Consider the following 26,225-nt stretch of genomic DNA (forward strand, 5'->3'; position numbering starts at 1 on the left):
ATAAAATAAAATACAATAATCAAGTATAATAAAAAAAAAAAAATTAAAAAAAATAAATAAAAAAAATAAATAAACTAAATTACTCCCTCCACCACGCCTCCTCGAGATTCCCCCAAAAATGCTAAGTAATTGCCCCATTTCTTATTGTAAGAATCCCTAACTCCCATCCTTATGCTCGACCCCTCCTGGAAGGCAGCCACCCTCCCCATCTCCGCGCACCACTCTGGGAAAGAGGGTGCTCCATCTGACTTCCAAGTTCTCAAAATAACCTGCCTACCAATCATCACACTGGTCAAAACCCAGTCCTTCATGTACTTATCCTCCAAATCCATGACCTCCCCATCTCCCAAAATACAGAGTCTGGGGCAGAACGAGACCTGAGTGCCCAACACGTCACACACAAAACTTTGCACCTTCAGCCAAAATCCTTGGATCTTACGACACCCCCAAAAAACATGGGTGGTGTCTCCATCTTCAGAATGGCATAGCCAGCAGATGGGTGTGTCCTTAAGACCAAGTCTATACAATCTAGAGGGGGTCCAATAAAATCTATGTAAAATCTTAAATTGCATAAGGCGAACCCTTGCATCTCTAGATGCAGACTTGATGTTTTTTAGAATCCTAGCCCACACTCCCTCCTCCAATAACAAATATAAATCTTCCTCCCATAATCTTTTGAGAGAATTTAAAGCTCCCTCAGACTCTGAATTAGCAGGGAGTAATACACTGATGCCTCATGACCCTTCCCAAGAGCAGCAATCACCACTCCCAGAGTATCTGCCGCTCTAGGGGAGTGCGTGCTACTCCCAAAAACAGTGCAGAGCAGGTGGTGCAGCTGTAAATACTTATAAAATTGAGATCTGGGAATCCCAAAATGTTGAATCAAATTTTCAAAAGATCTCAATACTCCACTCTCATATAGGTCACCAAGTGTATTAACCCCCCTCACAATCCACTCTGACCAGCAGAAAGGGGTCTTATTAATACATAGTTTAGGGTTCAGCCATTTGCACGAGGCAACATTTAAATAAATATCAGAATTAAACACTCTAGACACTTTTGTCCATATCGAGTGCAAATGCAAAATAACGGGGTGCGACTTAACCTCTCTGGCTAGTTTAATCGCAAGGCTTTGCAGTGGTGAGATAGGGGAAAGAACTTCCTTTTCAATACAAAACCAGGGAGGGGCTCTCTCAGGTGGAAGCGACCAATGAGCCAAATGTCTAAGACCCAATGCATAATAATAAAACAAAATCTTGGGTAGGCCTAACCCACCTTTGTCAATCGGCCTATGTAACTTATTGAAATTTAACCTGGGAAGCTTACCATTCCAAATGAAGGACTTTGCTATGCTATCAAATTGCTTGAAATAAGAGAGGGGGACATCTATAGGGAGAGACTGTAGCAGGTAGTTGAATTATGGAATACAATTCATTTTAATAACATTAACCTTCCCAATCATCGATAAGTGTAATGAAGCCCACCTGTCCACATCATTCGAAAACCTTTTTATTAAGGGATCAAAATTAACTCTGACTAAATCAGACAAATTTGCTGAGAATAAAATTCCCAAATACTTAATTCCCTGTTTGGGCCACTGGAAGGCACCCAGCTGGAAGGCCGTTACTGGACAGTACGCTGTCAAAGCCAAAGCTTCGGATTTAGACCATTTGACTCTGTATCCTGAAAATTTGGAAAAGGATATAATAATTCTGTGGAGGCAAGGCATAGATCTAGTAGGGTCGGAGATGAATAATAAAATATCATCTGCGTAAAGCAGAAGCTTATGCGTCACACCTCCCGCAATCACCCCTGGAAAATCATCCTCCTTTCTTATAGCTGCTGCTAATGGTTCCAGGGCAAGACAGAACAATAATGGGGAAAGAGGGCAACCCTGTCGGGTGCCCCTATCCAGAGTAAAATAATCTGAAATTAACCTGTCTATTGTACCTCTGCTACAGGGTGTTTATAAAGTAACTTAATCCAACCAATAAATGTACTCCCGAACCCGTACATTTCCAAAATCTTAAAAAGATAATCCCATTCTACCTTATCAAATGCCTTTTCGGCGTCAAGTGAGATGGCAGCGACTGGAGATTGATCATTCACTACTGACTACATGATACTGATGAGACGCCTAATATTATCAGAAGAGCTACGGCCTCAAATAAACCCCACCTGATCTATATGTATAAGTGATGTCATAACTTTACTTAATCGATTAGCCAGAATTTTGGACAAAATTTTTACATCTAACTAGATAAGGGAAATTGCACGGTAACTTTTACACTCGCTTGGATCTTTGTCCTTTTTAAGAATCAGACTGATCCGGGCTTGTGTCGTGGTTGGAGGAAGCTTTCCGTTCTTTAATGATTCCGTATAAACTTCTAACAAAAGTATACTTTGGGCTTAAGATCAGCTTGACGTTGTCAATTTAAGTAAAAGAAGAAGCTAATTGGTCACTTGACGAGAACCCCCGACTCAGTGACAGAATGATTTTTTCCCAAGCAAACCTGATGTGTTTTTCAGTTTTTACAGCCATTAACTCAGCAAGGATTCCCGAAGGTCAAGTGATTAACGACCTCCCGCTGAGAGACGCTGATGCACGCTCCGCCTCTCACCTACTGTCCAGCGATTGTTAATGAAGCTCACACCTGAAAATCACGGGAAAAATTGGCTAGTGTGGTGCTGGCTTTTTTTCTTCATGAACTAAAAAAAAAAAATACATGCAAGATCCAGACCCCATGCAAAATAACACAAGATGTAGAAATCCAGAATTCTTCAGTGATGTGGCCCTACCTGCAAAAAGAATAAATCCATGAGTCTGAAGGAGTGAGGGCTTTAAAAGGCACATTGCTTGCATGATATGATCAAGGTTGATCAATGATTTGATTTAATAATGAATGACAACCTACATTTTGATCGGTTCAGCATAAAAAGTTATTAAATACCTTCAGAAGTCTTGGAATATAACACGAGTTATATGGACCACTTTTATGAGACTTTTTGGTGCTTTTTAAGCTTTAACCTCATGCAACCCCACATCTTCATGCGCGTACATTGTGTTTTCTTTGCTATACACTATTTATAATTTCATTTAAACTGACTGATCTCATTTCAGGACACTTTGGGCTGTCATTAAAGGGTTAAACTTTTGACGCACCGAGTCATGTGAAGAATCTCTAGTTTCATCAGATATGCCATAAACAATTGTATCAATTTACTGTGAAACGGCACACTGTTAAACACAATGACCCCAGACGAGGACTATAAGGCTATTTCCCCCTTAGAAATCCAATATTCACTCTGCATTATTACATTGACAATCAATGGGTACATTCAAAAGATGAAAAATTTTGCTTTCAGAGGCGAAGTTTGGATGAAAATAAGGTGCATTTTCAAACTGTTCTGAGACCAGTGCAGACACACAGCACACTGGAGGTTAAGTCATTCATTAAATAGGGAGCAAGGCAGCATCCTATAGCTTTTCTATGCAGCCAAGTGCATTCACTCCAAACTTTTTTACCAATCAGACATTATGCAAATTGGATAATCAGGCCAAAATCGTAAGCTTTAGTAAGCACCACTTATTATATACTGTTGACTTTGCATTATCAGAAAGTGAAACAATGTAGGGCAGTTAATAGTGCATGCCACAAAAATGTTATTCACTTTTATTTATATATTATATATAGAGAGCAGGGTGCGATATGGAACCTGACCTGATATTTTTATCATTCTTTTAGTGTAACAAATGCTGAGAGCAAATTAATTTTATGAGAAGCACAGCCAAGTGAAGCGCCTTGAAGCTTTGCAACAAGTAGAACATGTACGTGTGCTGTATCTTCAAACCTGATTATCCACATTCAAGTTTCAAAACCAAATACTGTATTACTAATATGAACATGCATGATGAGGTGAAAGCATCAAATAGCATGCGTATGTAGGTTTTGTGCATTGTCTTGCTTGTGAAGCTTCCAAAGAATGTCAGTGACTCCCATCATTTAACTGACTGAGCCAGAAAACAAATCTGCTTTGTACACAACCACACTACATCAATCAAACAGTGTGTTGAGATTAAAGTGTGGCATCAGTCTTGGCCATCTGAAGTAAACAGTGCCATGCCATTTCAATCATTCATGTTTATGAGGGAAATGACTCAAGTAATTCTGACTCTTGCTAGTGAGCAATTTTCACAGAGCACTCTACAGCCTCACCTGGCTCCTACCACATTCGTTCGCTCCACATTCACTTAGAATCACCATTAATCATGATCACCAACAACATAAACTCTAGTGTCACATTAGGGAGCACACCAAAATGCATCCAAGACTTACAGGGCTTCCAGACACAGTGACATGCTAAACTCATGCTCATAAATGGTAGCCTGGAGAACAGTTATAAAGAATTTGAGGAATTCTGCCTATTTTCACCACAGCTGCTCAAAGATAAGTTACATAACAGTAAAAAGCACTAAAGGGGCACTCTTGTCATGACATGTCCATGAAGCACTGCCATCAAAAAAATAGAAACCCAAGAGAGCAAGTTTGGCTTTCCAGGGTGGACATTTAATGTAAATATATGGCCTCACAGCAGAAATTTCCAAGCCTACTTGTATCCACTGTATTGGTCTCCATTGAAGTTTGCCATCCTGCCACTTGACTGTGAGCAAAGCTATTGACAACTGAATGCTAAGAACAGTCTGGTAAGTACAGAAGCCTAAAGGAGCTTCCTCCCTTTTACAAAAATGTGTAAAGAAAGGGTATTACCAACTTCTATTGAGTTGGGCTGTCGATTTAATGCATTAATTGCAGTTAATTATATAACAAAAATAATGTGTTCAAAAAGATAATGCAATATCATACCTCCTGCCCTGTATGTAAATTATGTGATAAAAGTACATACTTGTCTTCCATCTGAGAATTTCAAGCTTGAAGTATATGTAACTTTGTTTTCATGAGCTGCATCAACAGGGGGCAGTCTGCACGCCTTAAAACTCATCAGCAGCGCAGCCATAGATTGAGAGCCAGGACCACTAATCTATATCTATATCTACAGTTGTGCTCAAAAGTTTAATACCCTGGCAGAAATTGTGAAATTTTGGCATTGATTTTGAAAATATGACTCATCATGCAAAACAACTGTCTTTTATTTAGGGATAGTGATCATATGAAGCCATTTATTATCACATAGTTGTTTGGCTCCTTTTTAAATCATAATGTTAACAGAAATCACCCAAATGGCCCTGATCAAAGTTTACATACCCTTGAATGTTTGGCCTTGTTACAGACACACAAGGTGACACACACAGGTTTAAATGGCAATTAAAGGTTAATTTCCCACACCTGTGGCTTTTTAAATTGCAGTTAGTGTCTGTGTATAGTTAATGAGTTTGTTAGCTCTCATGTGGATGCACTGAGCAGGCTAGATACTGAGCCATGGGGAACAGAAATGAACTGTCAAAAGACCTGCGTTACAAGGTAATGGAACTTTATAAAGATGGAAAATATATATAAAGATATCCAAAGCTTTGAAAATGCCAGTCAGTACTGTTCAATCACTTATTAAGAAGTGGAAAATTCAGGGATCTCTTGATACCAAGCCAAGGTCAGGTAGACCAAGAAAGATTTCAGCCACAACTGCCAGAAGAATTGTTCGGGATACAAAGAAAAACCCACAGGTAACCTCAGGAGAAATACAGGCTGCTCTGGAAAAAGACAGTGTGGTTGTTTCAAGGAGCACAATATGACGATACTTGAACAAAAATGAGCTGCATGGTTGAGTTGCCAGAAAGAAGCATTTACTGAGCCAATGCCACAAAAAAGCACCTTGACACGCCTCACAGCTTCTGGCACACTGTAATTTAGAGTGACGAGACCAAAATAGAGCTTTATGGTCACAACCATAAGCGCTATGTTTGGAGAGGGGTCAACAAGGCCTATAGTGAAAAGAATACCATCCCCACTGTGAAGCATGGTGGTGGCTCACTGATGTTTTGTGGGTGTGTGAGCTCTAAAGGCACGGGGAATCTTGTGAAAATTGATGGCAAGATGAATGCAGCATGTTATCAGAAAATACTGGCAGACAATTTGCATTCTTCTGCACGAAAGCTGTGCATGGGACGCTCTTGGACTTTCCAGCATGACAATGACCCTAAGCACAAGGCCAAGTTGACCCTCCAGTGGTTACAGCAGAAAAAGGTGACGGTTCTGGAGTGGCCATCACAGTCTCCTGACCTTAATATCATCGAGCCACTCTGGGGAGATCTCAAATGTGCGGTTCATGCAAGACGACCAAAGACTTTGCATGACCTGGAGGCATTTTGCCAAGACGAATGGGCAGCTATACCACCTGCAAGAATTTGGGGCCTCATAGACAACTATTACCAAAGACTGCAGTCTGTCATTGATGCTAAAGGGGGCAATACACAGTATTAAGAACTAAGGGTATGCAGACTTTTGAACAGGGGTCATTTAATTCTTTTCTTTGTTACCATGTTTTGTTTTATGATTGTGCCATTCTGTTATAACCTACAGTTGAATATGAATCCCATAAGAAATAAAAGAAATGTGTTTTGCCTGCTCAATCATGTTCTTTAAAAATGGTACATATATTACCAATTCCTAAAGGGTATGCAAACTTTTGAGCACAACTGTATATCAATGGCTAGAACGCGTTACTGACAGCTGGAAGAAGCCCAATAGGATGGAGGGATCTCGAGACATGGTTTTCATAGTTTCAACAACACAGAGCATTTATGATGCAAATCTGATCCGCACTGTCCTTTTGAAATGAATGAAATCAGATCTATTTGTTCAAACGTGTAGTAAATATCTGGTATATCTACACTGGTTTCCATGGAGACCAATGTGACCAAAGACCAAGGTGATCAGATTGCTATCGAATAGCACTTGACCACATTAAATGACAGGTGTAAATGCACCCATTGGATCGTGATCGAATCACTGAAACTACAGTCGGAGGTGGACAGGGACGGATTCTGACCACATTCAAAGAAGGTGTTTTCGTTATCTGGATACAACTATACAAGTAATTAACTAAGTGTCGAGGTTACACTACAGTCACCGGTTGTTAAAGTGCTGTGTCTTGCCATTTTCGGTTTATTCTGCCATTCAATTCAATACATACTGCAACATTTCTGCATAAAATAGTGAATTTACACACAGCTGTAGACATTACTGTTCTTTGTATATGGTGTTAAAGTCACGTTGTGTCCAGAATTACATATATGGATTCAATGTGGCTTTTTGCTGTTTAGATAACTGCTATACTGCTTGTTTGAACAAAGCCTATTTCCTGGTACTCAGCGATCTGACCTTGTCAGGTTCGTGAAATCTTATCACAATGTCCTTCAGAAGTCTGTAAACTCCTTACTTGTACCTGCTAAAATGTGAGGATAACTGTGGATACTATTATCAGATCGGTGGCTCCAATGAACTTCCTGCGTAATAGTGTCTTTGCTTTCCATTTCCCCCAAACAACAGGAAGGGCTGAAGGGTGGATGGGAAGATAGAGATGACAGTTAAACAAGGAGAGCAAGACTTTGAAACTCTGTGCTCTCATATATCTCCTGTGAACACATTTGAGATCACTTGAAGGAATCAAAGTGAAGGAGCGGCATTCAGTTTTTTACTACTGGCACTTGTTTCTACTGGCACTACTGGTATGTTTCTGTTTTGTCAAGTCTGTCTACATAAGGAAAGTTGCACATTTGTGCAACATTAGACCTATGCCAAGTTACCTATGTAAAACCACTGCTTTGCATGTATGGATCAGAATACTTTATACCGCTCAGCACAACAACTGCTGAAAATGAAAAAAACACCACCAACCCCATCACTGATCTCTCTCATAGTTGGGTGGTTTCACAAGCAAATCATGCTTTAGTGTAATTCCTCGAATACATCAATGTTCTGATCTACAATAGTTTCAGCATTAAGATAAAGAGGGACATAATGCTTTTCTTGTACATCAGAATCTCAATAAAAGAAACATAAATGGTAGTCTAATTGATAGGCAAAAAAAAAAAAAAAAAAAAAAAACTGCAGCCAGAAAAGAAGAAACGCCTTAAATTAATCATGATTTTCATTAAGAGTTTAAGACAAAGTTTAAAATGAATTCTCAATGAATTCAAGTTGTCTCTTTACTCACCTGTATTTGTTTTGTTTTGTTACATTCAAGAGTTCTGTATTATTGTTTCATTATCTGCATGGGGCCGCAAAATACACAAATAAATGCATTTAAAAGAACAGATCACCAAACAATTAAAATTCTCTCATTACTTACCCTCATGCCATCAATATTTAAGTTCTTTTTAACAATAAATCTCCACTTTCACTTTAACATTCTTCTTTTGTTTTTTGGCAATTCGCATTCTTCGTGCACATCACCACCTACTGGTTGGGGCCGGTCAAATGTGGAAATTTATAGTAAAAAAGGACTTAAATATTGATCTGTTTCTCACCCACAACTATCATATTGTTCTGAAGACATGGATTTAACCACTGGAGTCATATGGATTACTTTTATGGTGCCTTTATGTGATTTTTGGAGATTCAAAGTTCTGGTCACCATTCACTTGCATTGTATGGACCAACAGAGCTGAAATATTCTTCTAAAATATTTGTTTGTGTCCAGCAGAAGAAAGTCATACACATTTGGGATGGCATGAGAGTGAGTTAATGATGACAGAATTTTAATTTTGGGTGAACTGTTCCTTTAAGCATTTTAACTGGCCATAGTTTTTAAATACAGACGTTTTGTGTTCGTCAGTTTAACAGTGTCAAAAAAATAAATAAACAAAACTTCAAATGTGGCTCTGTAGTGGAAAATGGGTTATTATAGCCATGGTTGGTCACTTATATGACGCCCACCCGACCCAAATGGTTTCTACACCTGTGTGAATTTTAATTTGAGAAACTCAGACAAAAGACCCCCCCCAAAAAATTATATCCAGCGTGCCTTAACGTGACACAAACATGTCACTCTTTCTCCTATTCTTACACGGGAAAATCTAAATCGTGGTTTACAGTTTACAGTACGGTGAAGGTGGATTACTTTACCTTGAGTTTCTGCAAAGGAGTGAATCTCAACTCGTGCACGAAAGGATTTTTAAAGTGTGCTGAAACATCCTTGTGTTCTCCATCCACCGCCGTGTGCAGTTTACTGTTAGGAAACCTCATTATGAGAGACCCAGATCTTAAATTAGGACAAATGAAAGGAAAAGTCCCCAACGAATGCTTCAGCACGGTGTCCGCGCGACTGCTGTAGTTTAACTTTAGCTTCAAGTCAAATTTAAGCCGCTCGCTCGTGCTTGGCTTGCTGTTGACGCTGTCCACTCCACATCGCTGCGCTTTTTCATTGTGCGCATGCGTGATAAATGCAAGTTCTGACCTCACCTCGGAGCTGACAGGGATCTGGTTAGTTCTCGATTTTAAATTGCCTAGAGAATCCTTTACATGCCTATTACCGTGTACAGCGCACGTGCTTAAACCGCAGGGATCATATCACCAAAACAACATCTTTCCACCGTTGGGAATTATTCGTGATGCTGTTCTGTTGTAAATGGGGATCATTCCTGTGTTTAATCCAAGAGTTGACAAGAATATTTAAAAAAATGGACTCCTCATAGCATAACACTTCTGAATGCTGAGCTCCCAAGGCAGGCATGAATATAGTTGTTTGTCTGTGCCTAGACATTATTGTTACTAAGCACACAGACAATGCGAACTCAAAACATTAAGTCGGTTATGTACTGACCGAGCAAATATGACTCCTTTGCTTTGTATGCATAATATGTTTTCTAATAAATGCAATACAAATAGTTTCCATTTTTCTTGGTACTCCATCTAAAATCTAAATTATTTAAATTTATATTTTAAGAATAGAATAGTATGGTAGAGAATCTTAGGCACAAAGCCTGCTGCAGAAAAAGTCCAAGTGTTGTCTTCACTTAAAGGAATAGTTTACCCAAAAATGAAAATTTGCTGATAATTTACTCACCCTCAGGCCATCCAATATGTAGCTAATCAAAACAGAATTTAAGACTTTTAGGATTTCATTTCAGGCCTTCTCCTTTAAACAATGCAAGTGAATGTACTCCATTTTTTGACGGTCCAAAATGCATATTTAGGGTGCATCGAAATAATCCACATGACTCCAGTCGACAAATAAAGTTCTTCTGAACCCAAACGATTGATTATTTTTAGAAACAAAACAATACTTATATACATTTTAACTACAAATGTTTGCTTCAGTGCATCTCTGGATGACGTAAGCTTGTTGGTAAGGTCACGCATCACGTGGAGGAGTCAGGAAGCGCGTCATTGTTTACAAGAGAAACTTGTGCCGTTCACACACCAAAACAGTCCAAAACAATTTAAAAACAATAATATATATATATATATATATATATATATATATATATATATATATAGTAAACAATGACACGCTTCCTGACTCCTCCACGTGACTCGTGACCTTACCAACGAGCTTACCTCATCCCTCTCGTGAGCGCACGTCACAGAGATGTACCGAAGTAAACATTTGTAGTTAAAAAGTATATAAGTATTGTTTTGTTTCTAAAAATTATCAATCGTTTGCATTCAGAAGAACTTTATTTGTCGACTGGAGTCATGTGGATTATTTCGATGCACCCTAAATATGCATTTTGGAGGACATTCACTTGCATTGTTAAGAGGAGGAGGCCTGAAATGAAATCCTAAAAATCTTAAATTCTGTTTTGATGAAGAAAGAAACTCAGATACATCTTGGATGGCCTGAGGGTGAGTACATTATCAGCAAATTTTCATTTTTGGGTGAACTATTCCTTTAAGCAGGACAGGAAAAGCATTTGAGCCATGAAGTCTCAGCATTGTACGCCCTCTGCTGTAGAAAAACAGAATAGAACGAGGTGAATATTGTCTGGAAGACAATAACAAAAAGAATTCCCACCTCAAACACCTCATGAATTATAAATAAGTTAATAAAACTCAATGAATATCAATCATCAGTACAAACAGAAATTACAATGTTATCATGTTATTTGATATCATAAAAGTAAACAGACACAGACTTAAAGGGATAGTTCACCCAAAAATTAAAATTCTCTTATCGTGTACTCACCCTCATGCCATCCCAGATGTGTCTGACTTTCTTTCATCTGCAGAACACAAATGAAGATTTTAAGAATATCTCGGCTCTGTAGGTCCATAAAATGCAAGTGAATAATGACCAAAACTTTGAAGCTCCAAAAAGCACATAAAGGCAGCAAAAAATAAATAATCCATACGACACAAATGGTTTAATCCATCTCTTCTGATGCAATCTAATTGGTTTTGAGTGAGAACGGACCAAATTATAAAAAAAATTTACACTGTAAATCTTGCCATTGCAGTCTCTGGGCACAATCATCATTTCCAGCTTGTTTACACTTCCTAGTGTTTGACGCATGTGCAGAGCACTAGATAGCTCTAGGAAGTGTAATAAAGTTTGAAATCATGATCGCCAAAGATTTATAGTGAAAAATGAGTTATATTTTGGTCTGTTTCGCTTCCGAAGACATTGATTAAATAACTGGAGTCATATGGATTACTTTTATGCTGCCTTTATGTGCTCTTTGGAGCTTCAAAGTTTTGGTCACCATTCACTTGCATTTTATGGACCAACAGAGCTGAAATATTCTTCTCAATATCTTCATTTGTTCTGCAGAAGAAACTCATACACATCTGGGTAAGTAAATGATGAGAGAACTTACATTTTTTAAAGCTTGGCCAAAAGCAAATAAAAATGATCCAAATTGGCTTTTTTAAATCACTTTTAATGCAGTGGGCTTGTACATGTGTTTAAAGTCTGAATTATGCTAAGCTCCAAGTTCCTGGACATATGTGGAATGAAAGTGTCCAAACAGTTATTTGCAGAGCATCTTTTTGGATGAAGTCCAACTTTATTATAAATTCTATGATCACATGCTCAGTACATCATTCAAGTCTATCCTCACTTCATTTGAGAGATAAAGCTGTGATATGACACCGATTACTAAAGCCTCAACTAATTCACCCCTGCCGCTGCTTATGTCTGGGGTGGGATTTGCAAAAAACAAACAGCCTTCCTCGGCGGCGGACAAAAAAGCAGTCTTTGCAGCGTCTCTTAAGAGCAGTTTTGGTCTTCATGCCAGCGGACGGCTGAACGCACATGATCTGCTGACACTGTCCAAGCAAGGGTAAGAGGAATGGAGTGTGCAGTTTGCATGCAGGGTTGACGACTGCCCTGAATCGTGCTGTTGCAGCTGTGATAGTGGAGATGCATCTCTGTGCACCAACTGCAGGTAAGGAGCCAAGGGCAGTATACCTGACAACTTGGGACAAATGCCGAGTTAAGGACCCGACAAGACAGGGGAGCAGCAGTGGTGCCATGGTCTCAACACCTGAAGGAAAAAAATAAATCAATTATTTGAACTTGGCATGTGCATTAAGACATCTAAGGCTGCTTCAAAAATGTATTCATTTGCAAGTCTCCCAGTCCTAATTCTGAGTGCACCTACTTGTAAAGAAGCAAAAGAGAGCAAAGTCTAGGTTAGAACTGATACGACTATTCTTTCTTTTTGTATAATTCATATTCATAGCTGCATCCTAGAACAGAATATTTACCACCTTTACACACCTCTGTAATTGAGTGTTGATATGTAACGCTTCATCACAACAAAAGACTGTACACATCACGCTTAGTGGTCTGCTAACTAACTAGCTTGCAACCTAGCTTTACACTTTCACTCTAGCTGCAACGAAACTGATAGATTTTATTAAAACAACAGAGGCCAGACGTGCAAACTAAAACGTATGCATCATACACCAGTCTGAGCGTACCTCTAAAATCACGTCTAGTCCGATTTGATCCCCAAATATATTAGCATACAGGCAGCATGCTTTAAGCGCACGGAAGCTGTGCGAGTTCTTGTGACGTAATGACTTTGAGGAAAGTCAAGACGCACGCATGCGCAGTATACTCACGCAGTGGACGCTTCAGTCAGACTTTTGCATACAGAGGTCTGTTGTCGTGCTATATAAAATAATAAGTTAATTTTATAACTAAACTTATATCATATATCGTAAAAAAATTATTATGTTTAAACACATCTCAAAGAAATAGAAATTAACAAATACCTTTTTTCTGAGACAGCAGGGGGCAGCAGAGAGTTATGAAGTTGTCTCATACACACGCAGAGGTAATTATCACTGGCAAACATGGCAGCCACCCTACCCAGGATCTTGTCCTTCGGTAAAAATACGAGGACTTTGCTCAGTGTCTTGAAAGTATCTGCAGTTTCATCCCAGCATTACAGTGTTCCGGTTTCTAATCATGGAGAAAAGGTTACTCATACCGGACAGGTAAGGCTAAAGGGCTTTAAGTCCCTAATATTTGGATTTCTATGTTCTCTGTTTATGTATTAGCAGTTGTTGACATCTCGATTTTGCTGGATCGAATGTAATTTCTCGACTTTAACTGCAGTACTGCAGTAGTTCATGCGTTTAGTGATCGGACGATGTCAGATCCTACTGCCTCTGTCAGTGATATGATTGTCCTGGAGCTCTTCGTTTAATGGTTGCTCGTTTTTATTGCAGGTCTATGACGAAAATGATGTGAGAAGAGCTAGATTCACTGGTAGACAAAAAGAGGTGACGATAAATACACAGATTTTCTAGCAGTTTTAGTAAACAAATTAAATATTCAGTTGTTCATGTACACGTCATGGTGGCAATAAGTGATTTTGATACAGTAAAGACATATATATATATATATATATATATATATATATATATATATATATACACTGTATATATAGTTTGTTACCTCACAGATCTTTTAAACTTGAAAATGCAGGTGAATGAGAACTTTGCAATCAGCTTGGTTGCAGAAGAACCAGTGACACATGTAGATTCAAGAGTGGTGTCCTGTGATGGAGGTGGAGGGGCTCTCGGCCACCCCAAGGTTTACATCAACCTCGTAAGTGTTTTAAATGAGAAAGTGACAGCCTAGATGACATTTATTATTAACTTATTACTTACGGGAATATTACAGGTTCTGAGTTAAGCTCAACCGGAAGCATTTGTGGTTTATTACTGATTATCACAAAAAATATGTTCAACTTGTCCCTTGTTTTTATATATATATATATATATATATATATATATATATATATATATATATATATATATATATATATGTATATATATATATGTTTATATATTTATAATTTTATCTCCTTTTCTCCCAATTTGGAATGCCCAATTCCCACTACTTAGTAGGTCCTCGTGGTGGCGCAGTTACTCACCTCAATCCAGGTGGCGGAGGCCTCCATTTCTGAGACCGTCAATCCGCGCATCTTATCACATGGCTTGTTGTGCATGACACCGCGGAGACTCACAGCATGTGGAGGTTCATGCTACTCTCTGCGATCCACGCACAGCTTGCCACGCACCCCACTGAGAGCGAGAACCACTAATTGCGACCACGAGGAGGTTACCCAATGTGACTCTACCCTCCCTAGCAACCAGTCCAATTTGGTTGCTTAGGAGACCTGGCTGGAGTCACTCAGCACGCCCTGGATTCGAACTCGCGACTCCAGGGGTGGTAGTCAGCGTCAATACTCGCTGAGCTGCCCCTGTCCCTTGTTTATTTAAAAAAATAGAAAAAATCGCAGTTACAGTAAGACAATTAAAACGGAAGTGAATGGAGCCAGTCCATAAACATTAAAATACACATTGGTACAAAAGTTTAGCCACATGATTATATGTGGTAACATGAGTTTAGTGTGATAAATTTGCTTATTAACCTCATCACTGTATAGTTATGTCTAATATTACAAATTTGCTGCCATGACAACACAACATTGGTAAACTCTATAAGTGATTTTATCACACTAAAAACAGAGGTTTCATCACACTAGGGTCATCTTAACATGTATAATGTTTACATCTTGTGGCTAAACTTTTGAAACCGTTTGTATTTTATCATTTATCGTCTGGCCATTGTAAGTGCCATATTGCAACCATATTCTAAATGCACAAGGGTTGAGTTGAAAATATGTTTTGTGCTAATTAATATGGTGCCACAAATGCTGTCGATTGAGCTTAACCTGAACCAAGAAAATTACTTTTAATTTGAAAAGCATGGTGTAAGAAGAATTTGATGGTTCTGAAGAAAAGGCTTTATTTGGTTGAATTAATTATGTTTTTAGGTATTAAAACATATCTTTACCTCCATGATGCATGGAACATATTATTTATAACAGGGTCATGCGTTAACAAAGTCACTCTTTTCACAGGACAAAGACACCAAAGTTGGCACATGTGGATACTGTGGGTTGCAGTTTAAGCAGAAACATCATCACTGAAACATTGTTTTTTTGTTTGTGTGGGCTGTACATTATTCCCCTTTGAAAATACCTAAATCTTTTCTCTGTACAATAAAATATTATTACAAAAGAAGTATGAAAGCTGCTGCATTTTGATTGCCACTTATTCATATGTGTATTTATTTTATTTTTTCCAGGAGTCTTTTGGTAAGTGTTATAACCAGCAAATTTAAGAAGCTAAATGCCTTCAGCACAGTTTAACGCATTATACTAATTTCATTGGTACAATATGCCCCTGGTTCAATACTACTTTATCACAGACAGAGGGTGCACATGATCTTTTCAAAATACTGAAACGTTTTGAAATATTGAAAAGGACGAGAGAAAGATGTATAAATTAAACTCTTTGAGTTTTATTTTGGATGTTACCGTTCCGCTACACCTGGTTTGGATATAGTGTCGTTTTTGTACTTAGCTCATGTAGTGAAAAAATAAATACAGGCTTTTCTTTTGATCTATATTATAACTGTGTATATTCACACTATATATTGTAATTGATAACCAGGAGACAAGCAACCCAACCTTGGAATATTAACTTTTTTTACTTTTCTTCGATCATTGATTTAACCAAATAATTAAATTAAAGTAAATAAATTAATGAATTTAGATTATATTACACAAACTCAATATGTCAGTCGTCACAACAATGGCTAACAGATAGACGTATATAGCAATCCAAAGGGTAAATATGCGGGGCTTGGATTTAAATAATGATTCTGAATATACTGTCAGCAAAGCTTTTCTTTAAAGGGATAGTTCACACAAAAATTAAGATTATAGGTGTGGGTGAGAAACTATTTAAGTTCTTTTTTTACTATAAATCTCCACTTTCACTTCCACATTCTTCTTCTTTGTTTTTTGGTTATTCACATTCTTCGTGCATATTGCCACCTACTGGGCAAGGAGGAGAATTTATAGGAAAAAAAGGTCTTAAATATTGACCTGTTTCTCACCCACACCTGTCATATCATTCTGAAAAAATAGCTTTAACCACTGGAGTCGTATGGATTACTTTTATGCTGCCTTTATGTGCTTTTCAGAGCTTCAAAGTTCTGGCCACGATTCATTTGTATTGTATGGACCAAAAGAGCTGAGGTATTTTCTAAAAATCTTCATTTGTGTTCTGCTGAAGAAAGAAAGTCATACACATCTGGGATGGCATGAGGGTGAATAAATGATGAGAGAATTTTCATTTTGAGGGGAACTCTTCCTTTAAGTGTATTGAGCGATACTGGTTAATCCAACAATAAGTAATTCTTCAAAGGTCTTTACTGCTATGTGGTTTGGTTCACATGCATTGGGAGCATGTGAGCAATTTCTTGAGTGAATGTAATGCATATGTGCCCTAAATGATCTGACAGGTCTTGTGTGTAAAATCCAAAACTGTCATCCAGCTCTGAAAATAGACCTGCCAAGACTGGTCAGCCTCAGGCTTACATATCCAAACTGACTGTCCTTTTACAACAGATGCTCTTGGTTAGTTTATATCTCGCCATTTACTCAATTTAACAGTTCTCTGTTCATTTTATGCTCAGTGTTGTTTCTCAAGCAGTTCTAAGAGGGAAGGCTTGAAAAGGAGCGGAGACTGAAAAAACAGAACAACCTGCATCTTTATGTGCTGACGAACTACGTCCCTTTCTCATCCTGCTAAGTTTGGAGAATGTCAGGGGGGATTTAGCCTGATAAGAGACAATACATGTTTGAGGAAGATCATATATATATTTCATCATGAGTATTCTCTGCCGGCATGGCCATGCCAAATTGGCCTTGTGGCAGCCTGGAGGAAACCCAGCCTCAAGTGGTGCATGCAGTGAAACCGAGTTTTCTGGCTGGAGGCCATCAGGTTGAGAGAAAGGCAGACATGCTGCTATAATTGGTGCTGGTGACAAGGCAAGAGACCACGTGAAGCCAATTAACCCTCATCTGCGCTATGTCTGGTCCAGTATGTGTGATAGGTAAGGGAAAAGCTTCATTGTTGAAGGCTGGTGCTCTTTTTCTTTATCAGGAGGTGTCTAAATTGCAGGTGGTTGGCTAGTTTTAACATTGCTCTGAGCAAAATGGTGGTGTGAAACTGAGCATATGAATTGTGCTGCATATAAAAGTACTGTCTATTATTCATGAGGCTAAAATGGAACTAGCAGATATACAGAAGGATGTTGCAGTTTCTCAGAAAACGTCATCTTTTACCATTTAAATTGCTCCATAGCACTGTTGGCAGGTGCTGTAGCATAGTTTTTCAATGTGATCATTGGCATTTTCAATTTCAACAATACTATTACCTTCAAACTAAATACAGATTTTACTGTGGGACATCTACATTTTTATGGTCATATAAAGAGAATATTTCTGAATAATTTTTTACTTAATTACATTTTTTAGAACAGAACAGCCTTGCATTACACACACTGAAAGACACATCATTGGATCATCTAGTTCCCCTTATAATTGCTCCTCTGAACTGTCACAAAGAAACTGAAGTGCTCTGTAATATGATTGCTAACTTTACCTAATTGTCTGCACTAATTACCCCCTGTCCCATGTACTAGAGTCATGACCTTTATGAGACTGACCGTGTCATGTTTCTCAATGCTGGTACAGAATCCACCAAGATAACTATTGCTTTGAGAGTTTAATGTAGGTAGTGATGTGTGTGTGTGTGTGTGTGTGTGTGTGTGTGTGTGAACTTAAACTTGAGTTGAGATTGTTAAGCCAAACTGCCTGCTTGCCATGAAATGAATGAGTGAAAAGTAAACACTTTCACTTCCTGTACTTTGATATATTTTTGAAAAACAAGTGTATGTGTTTCAGATTATTTGTTTGAATATTTCTTAGCAGCTACAACACAATGGCCCAGAGGCCCAGAGCATAATCAAAAGATACATAACTGAAGATAAAGCTGAACTGATTATGTAAATGAAAGCACTGCCTACAAACAAAAAACTGCAAGGGTGCTTATGAAGACCGTCACCATGGGCCATGAGCAAAATGTTTTTTTTGTTTGTTTGTTTGTTTGTTTTTCTCAACCTTCTGTTTTTTGTTTTTCAGAATGAAACCTCTGCTTCTTGGTAGAAAATTACTCTGTGGTCCAGTGATGCAGTGAATATAATGACTAAAGCTTAAAGGGATAGTTCACCCAAAAATAAAATATTTCTTCTGGAGAACACAAATGAAGATTTGTATAAGAATATCTCAGCTCTGTAGGTCCATACAATGCAAGTGAATGGTTGCCAAACTTTTGAAGCTCCAAAATCCACATAAAGGCATCATAAAAGTAATCCAGTGGTTTAATACATGTGTTCAGACATGATATGATAGGGGTGGGTGAGAAACAGATCAAAATAATATAAATAAGTCATTTTTTATCATAAATTCTCCTCTCTGCCCAGTAGGGGTGATATACATTAAGACTGTGAATCACCAAAAACAGAAGAGGAAGAATGGGAAAGTGAAACTGAAGTGGAGATTGACTGAGCAGGGAGGAGAATTTATGATAATAATACAAAAAAATAATAATAATAAAAGACATTGATTTAACCAATGGAGAGGTCTGGAGTTTTTTATTTTTTATTTATTTTTTTTTGGAGCTTAAAAAAATTGGCACCCATTTACTTGCATTGTATGGACCTACAGAGCTGAGATTTTCTTCTAAAAATCTTCATTTGTGTTCTGCAGATGAAAGAAAGTCATACAGATCTGCGTTTATTTTTGGGTGAACTATTCCTTTAAGAGTAGGCAGATGATGTATCATAAATGTCTTTTGGGTTGGGCTAAGGTGTTGATAAAAAATAATAATAATAATAATTGCTCTGGATTTAAGGACAACACTCCTTATATAATTGACCTTTCTCCACTGTACCTCCAGTAGACTTAAAATTTAATTGTTCCTTGTTTGAACGGTAAACACGGGAAAGCGGGTTTCCCAGTTCCATTCTTTCCAGTGTGCAGAAAGTTTCTTTACTGAAAGGCTACATGTCATTATTTATTACCTTATCTCAATGTAAGTTATTTATAAAGCCGAAAAAGAAAGGAATTCACGGATGATTTCGTCCTGAATAATTCAGCATGAAATCGTTAATCCCATACGACAGGTTTCTCCTCTGTTCTAATGAATACTTTATCATCATCATCCCAAACTTAAAATAAATAAATACATAAAATAATAATAATAATAATAATAATAAACATAATAAAATCAATCAATCAAATTATTATTATTATTATTATTATTTTTATTTTATTTTTTTTATTTTTTTTGCCAGTGCTACACTGAGAAACATGCACGAATTGTTTATGTTGCTGAAGGATTAAAAGTGTAGGCTATACGTTTTAAAACGAGGAAGCTATTAACAAATAAATGAGCTATGATTGGTTTCTGTACATTTCTATTGATTGTAACTTTGATAATCAAGTGACATCCATGACTGTGCCAGTTATCTGGACTTTGAAGGTTTTCAAGCTACTTTCAAAGTTGACAAGAATGAAGGCATACTATTTGCTTCACTCAAGATTTGTTAAATCATGATAAATTAGGCTTCACTTCTCTCACCTGGGGTTAGGATTAGACATCAAAAATGGGGTGAGTATGTCTTTATTAGTTGGTTTTAAAAGTGAGCGTCATAGTTTCAAGGGCGATGTTTGTTCATGTCTCAGGAGACAGTACAAGCCAGCAATCCTTGTTGACATTATCAGTCTCTCAATGAAAGTAAAGCACCGCTGATTTAACAGGTTTTCAGTATTACCATTTGAGTAACCTATTTGAATTTGTCACGACTCAATGATTCTTACTTCAATCCCGATCTAAAAGGACACTGGAAGGAAAAGTACAAGTTATGTGTGTATGCGATGCCTCGGACAAAATGTCAGCCAAAAAAAAAAAAAAACAAACAAAAAAACAAACAAAAAAAAAATATAATAAACGAGGGACACGTCGAAATTATTTATACAGTTCTATTAATCAACATTATGCCGCAAATGCTGTCGCTTGAGCTTGCTGTTGCATTGAACCAGTAACATTCATATCAGAACATTTCAGCACCACGGACAGCGAACGACAGAAAAGCTCATGATTCTCTTTTTTCCCCCACTTTATTTCTAAGAGTTGTGAGATAACAACCTGCATCTTCAGATTGGGGAAATCTGTGTATTGTGCTATTACACAGTCGTGACTTTCTAACATTTTACAGAATCCCAAATTTCCTCAAATGAAAAGGTGCCAATCTTTCTAAATTCTACGTTGCAGTGTTGACATGTTATAAATGAAATCAGATTTCTTTCAAGAGAACATTTTAGCGCTTTCCAAACCTTGCGTGTTACTATTGTGATGGCATGACTCTGTGGTGACTCATAATGTCCATATTCGGTACCACAAACATTTATGGAAAAATAGCGTCCCACTTATTAACTATGCTGAGAGGAAGTAATAGGTCCTGAGTGTTCATGGTAGTTATTCAGTGAGGAAATGGCGTCAGTCCATAACTCTGTGGAGTTGCTGCAAGTTTGGTTTAAGCGGGTGTGCCGGAATAAAGGATCGTGAAAGACGCCGTCAACCCAGTTTCTCAGAGTGGCCACTGGAGACTTTTGTTGCCTCTTTGTTATGTCTGAGTCGGAGTTTGTAGGGCAAGACGTCCCTTGACCGTTGTGCATACATGATGAGTAATCAGTTTGGTTTAAGGAAGTAACAGTCTGTGCCAGCGACCAGATTTTTGGTTTGGTCTCAGTGGTGTTTTGGTCTCGCTGAAGGTATAACTTTGCCGTTTGGTTGTTGTCAGTAGTTGGTCTCAGGCGGTCTTCGCTGAATTCAAGGACACCACTTGAAAGTTCGGTAATGGTTTCATGGAAAGGCTCTGTAAATCTGTTATATGGACACTGTGGGGCCTTGGAGCGAACGCGCATGACAAACGATGGTTTCGATTCGCACTCCGAGCCATCTGATTCCACAACATCGAAATCTTCCAGATCGCTATGATGTTGATCTGTATCATCCCTTCCATGGTTGTCTGAAGGTATGAAACACACATATAGGTTACAAGATAAACAACACTGAGTATGTAAAAGTTAAAACTGTATCCACAATTGAACATTTGATACATGGGCCAAACAATATTTGCACAATTGTTTTATGTCATAAATAACATCAAAAAGCTTTCAACAAACCGTTGAACACCCGTTCGGTTTTTATTGGCTCCCCCTGTGACTCGTCAATATCTTCTTGATCGTCATCGCACTCTTTCTCCTCTGAGGTCTTGTTGCGCGGAGACCATGTCATCTTATTCTCCTTCTTGAGTCTCCGGCGCGCGTTGGCGAACCAGGTGGACACTTGCGTAAGGGTCATCTTAGTGATGATGGCCAGCATGATCTTCTCCCCCTTGGTGGGGTACGGGTTCTTTTTATGTTCCTGCAGCCATGCCTTTAGTGTGCTTGTGGTTTCTCTAGTAGCGTTTTTTCTCCTTGTACCCACATCCACGGATCCATATCTTAATAACATGACAGGTATGTGAGAAGGTTTCTCAAATACAGCTATTGCGCAAAAAGCCTATATATGCAACCAGATCTTGTAGGTAAAACAAAAAGGAGGTGATTATTCTTACCCAAATCTGTTATATTGGTACTGTCCAATTGGATGTTCGTAGTAAGCAGAGCTTTGGGTAACTCTTGAATGTCCTGTCGCTGACCCATCTTTATCACTGAGTTTGCCCTATTATAAAATCAAACAACCAAAACGAGCTCAAATGTTGCTCCTAAAGGAAACCTACTAAAAAAAACAAGGGCTTCCAAACAATCTTAACTTTGAAATACATAGGCTACAAATGAGAGGGAAAAATAACTTATTCCCTGAGAATAGTTTCTAATTTCAATTTTCTTTCTGGGCAGTGCAGATAACGTTTGTCATTAAGAAATTATTGGAATTAACAAATGGAATGCATACCAGAGGATAGAATGCAGTTGAATCGGCCCCATAAGTTCTGCATGTCTCATAACCGTGGTTCTTTGAACAGATGTTGCCATAGACAGAGGTCATGTCATGCTGGCCAGAGGCCACAAGTCTATTATCATAAACTGGACAATAAAGCGAGTTTTGAGGAGAAGTCGCTACTCCAGAGTCCAACAGACCACAACTGGACTCATAGCAGGTGCTCAGAGCATTGGAGGACATTAAGAGCTGCCAAAGAAACAAACAAACAAACAAACAAACAGGCTATGTCTTTGCAATGTATGAAAAACTTTACTCTAAGATGGTTTTGCCTTCGTATATTTTAATTGAGCTTTAAGCCTAACAAAGTCTAGTGTAACATTCCTTTAATGAGCATTTTAGAGACTTTTAAAGAGTTAAAAAAGCATTAATCTCCAGAAAAATACAAGATTTGTTGGCTCAACCATCATAATGTATAAAACACATAGCTTCTACTCATAAATAAACATATTTATAACAATTGTTAGCTTTACTTGGTTTTCATTAATGTATACAATACATTTTTTTTATTTTAAGGTGAACTCAGAGAGTTACATAAAGTAAATGAATAATTGTGAGTTTCTTGAACTTCTTTGGCTTAAATATGCAAAATAAATAAATAAATTAAGTAATACTAACTCAAACAATCAAGTAAAGAAATACCCATAAATACCCAGGAATACCCTTGCAACTGACTAATTTAAGTATGTTTGTTTGGTCAAAAGGAACTTGAATGGGCATTTAATTAGTCGTTATTAGGAATTCATAGAGATTTGAGCTATTTTTTTAGTATCATTGTTGTTTTACTTCAAACAGCTGTTTTGTGTAAAGTAACCATTAGGCTGATCAGTGCTCTATAAGTGGTCAACTTGGATCCTGTTCAATCCGTGTATTTTTTCCTTGCGCATTTGAATATGCATAGAAGTGTAGCTTTATGTGCACTTCTTTGGGGAATCAAGTTTAATGCTTGAAACACTGATATAAATTTTTATTTAATTTTAATTTAACACAACTTGCTAGTTGCTAAATCTTATTTGTGTGACACATTTTTAAGTAAATACATTTGAACGAGCTGAGACATGTGTGTATATATAACAAAGGTTTTCTAGTTGTGCTGACATGAAATTACCACAAGTTGAAATTACTTAAAAGCGTAATGAAAAAATGCTTCATATATATATATTTTAAGTAAATCCAACACATTTTTTTTCCTGTGTACTTAAGTAGGTATGGTGATAATGAAAGCAACATATAATCCATATGTCTATGTGGAGCAGCTTATTTTTATACATTGCTCATGTTAATGCAGTTAATTACACTGATATGCAATACGTTTAACATGTGCACTCCAATGTAAAGAGTTACATATAAATGTTTTTCAAGAAGCTTACCTGGGATGTTGCCGGGCATGAGTAGCCAAACTGTGTAAATGACATGATGAGTGTCCAGCACTGAGGAGAAGGCTGCAGTCCAGCTGCAGGTCATCAGTTCATCGGGGAAATCTTCCATTAACTGTAGGTAAACAGTCCCAGCTTGGCTCTCTTTGCCTCTCGGACAAATAACCATATAAATAAAAAATAAAAAATAAAATAAAAAAAGTTGTGCAGAATAACAAGAATTCGCCTCAGCTTGGTTCAGCTATACATATGAAGTTAAACAAAACCATAACAAACGTTGACACAGTTGCGCGTTGTTTTAAACACCGATGACTCTGACGTCAGAAGAGCAAATTTAAAGAACAAATTCGAAATGTCGCGAATCACGCCAAAAGTTGTTCTGTACGCAGCGAAACATTCCCGAATCGTTGTTTAAGTTCAGAATCAAACGATGCGCTCCTGCCCTTTGAAGCCTCACTTACTTTGAGAGTCCTCCCTCTGAAGAGCCCGCAGGATCTAGTTCACATTAATGAGGACGTGTTCAGTTTCCCCCCGCTATAGAACACCTGCCCGCCAGCAGCGAATCACTGATTCCAGTGCATATAGACAGCTTGATCACAGATGATTGATGACCACCGAGATACCATTTCCATAATTGCCTTTCTATACGTAGTTTTCAAACACTTTTGTACGATTATATAATAACACTGAAAACCATCTTTAAACTAGCCTATAAAACGTTCAACAAATAATCACATGTAGGCTTCATAAAGATGCATTAGTTGAAGATCGATATCTGTCAAAAGACTATTCCGTTCAGTAGCCTACTGATATTTACAACAGCACGCCTCAACTAATTATTATGGAATGTTGCGGACGACTGCATGAGAGAATAAAATTATGCATTGTAGTGATATATATATTATAAATAGTTTCAAACAATAAAACACTATATTAACATCTGAAGTGATTTTGAAATGTTTGCGCACATTATTATCAAAGCCACTCTTTTTAATCTTCTATTTTAACGTTTTGTTACATAAAGCAATATCTGGTGAGTTCTTTTGAGGTAGAAGTTAGAATTTTGTGACACCTACTGAACTATCCCATACAGAAAACCCATAGTTCTACATAGCATTATACTGTATGTAAAACACACATATAATATGTATGTTAACATATGCTTTTCACTTATATAAAAAGTCACATAACATATCTGTTTGAGATAAGAATTTAAATTATGGAGGTCTGCTTCGCTTCTTTGCACATTTACTGAAGTTTTTCCCCATCTGATTATAGGCAAAATCGAAAGGTAACACTGAAGACACAGTCAAAGAAGAGTCATATTTTGCTCCCAGATGTATTTTTTGTGAAATAAATTAATCCTTTTGTGCTCTTAGATTCAGTGATATCACTTATAGTCACATTAAATGTGTCTCTCAGCCACCTCAGGACTCTTTCTTCATTGTGGCTAAGAGATTTGGCCTGTTAGAGTTCATTCAATATGTATAATGCATGAGGGCACATCAGTGCATTTACTTCACACTTTGTTTGGTCCAGAATCTCCTCCAAACTCTGGAGTTTCAAACACAGACAGACATCCTCCAGAATGAGTTGGCTCAGTATTTGAGCCCTTGTTTGTCTAGATGCAACATATGTAACATAATTGATTATAATGTTGCTGGGTGTTGCATGTGTAAAGAAGCTGGCATTTTCCCTGCCAAGACGTCTTGTTTTGTATTTGCTATCAGTTAATCTTCCTTCCTTCCTTCCTTCCTTCCTTCCTTGATCTTCTGCCCTATCATTCATGCACTAATAGACACCTTACTTACAAAGTCCTCAATAAATATATGGAATACTCTCTAATATGTGGATTAAACTCTGAATATGCTATATTATCTATAATAATCACTATTTAAATTGGATAGTTTTCTCTTATGTCCAGTTAAAGAGTATTTACATGGCCCCCTTTTTGTGACTTTCCAAACGGTTCTGTGAAGAAGTGCATTAACATGACTTTGACATTATTGAGGGCACAAGTGCAAGACACAGTTGGTTAAAAAGAAGTTGCAGAAAAGGAAAAATAAGGCACTTTTGTTCATGTGGTGCATTTTGAATGAATGAGTGATGTGCAGAAGACCCGGTGAAGGGAGAAACTGGGAGCTTATGATAATGTAATGAACTCTGAGAATATAAACATATCAGTATGCACTTGAATATTCAACAAGGAAAGAATAAGGACATCAGTGCATTTAACCAGTCCAGGAAAAATACCAGAACGATTTATATACAGTAGATGCTTTTAGAGGTATACTCCAACAGCTGCTAGTTGGGCTCATTTTAGAAATTCATAATGATGATGGAAGTGAATTACAATGACGGTGGTGAATATAATGCATGTTGTTTACAAGCAGTAGTACCTCTCGATTTAGCTGTCATTTTAGAAAATGATTGTCAAATGTACAGT

At 37.6% G+C, this 26,225-nt stretch overlaps 3 protein-coding genes across 3 annotated transcripts in view; 1 reads left to right on the forward strand and 2 right to left on the reverse strand.

Annotated features, from left to right (window-relative positions):
- The window catches only part of LOC127421492 (lysophosphatidylcholine acyltransferase 1-like), a 49,628-nt gene extending 39,762 nt beyond the window's left edge, over window positions 1–9,866 (reverse strand). The window contains exon 1 of the mRNA XM_051664574.1: window positions 9,084–9,866. Within this exon, the coding sequence (XP_051520534.1) occupies window positions 9,084–9,203 (120 nt within the window). The 5' untranslated portion in view covers window positions 9,204–9,866. The remainder of the gene's footprint in view (window positions 1–9,083) is intronic.
- A 3,350-nt stretch (window positions 9,867–13,216) lies between these two features.
- Window positions 13,217–15,514, forward strand: ndufs6 (NADH:ubiquinone oxidoreductase subunit S6). Its single transcript, XM_051664700.1, has 4 exons — window positions 13,217–13,406; window positions 13,641–13,694; window positions 13,900–14,022; window positions 15,344–15,514. Exons 1-4 carry the CDS (start codon window positions 13,263–13,265, stop codon window positions 15,410–15,412), a joined length of 390 nt encoding a protein of 129 aa, XP_051520660.1. The 5' UTR covers window positions 13,217–13,262; the 3' UTR covers window positions 15,413–15,514.
- A 5,246-nt stretch (window positions 15,515–20,760) lies between these two features.
- Window positions 20,761–23,818, reverse strand: LOC127421431 (iroquois-class homeodomain protein irx-4-A-like). The gene is made up of 5 exons (XM_051664471.1): window positions 23,774–23,818; window positions 22,359–22,592; window positions 22,021–22,127; window positions 21,587–21,906; window positions 20,761–21,429 (listed from the first exon to the last, which is right to left on the reverse strand). The coding sequence occupies exons 1-5, from the start codon at window positions 23,816–23,818 to the stop codon at window positions 20,831–20,833; spliced, it is 1,305 nt and encodes a 434-aa protein (XP_051520431.1). The 3' UTR covers window positions 20,761–20,830.
- Window positions 23,819–26,225: the final 2,407 nt, after the last annotated feature.

This window comes from Myxocyprinus asiaticus, chromosome 30 (assembly GCF_019703515.2).
Source record: "Myxocyprinus asiaticus isolate MX2 ecotype Aquarium Trade chromosome 30, UBuf_Myxa_2, whole genome shotgun sequence".
Taxonomy (NCBI): Eukaryota; Metazoa; Chordata; class Actinopteri; order Cypriniformes; family Catostomidae; genus Myxocyprinus; species Myxocyprinus asiaticus.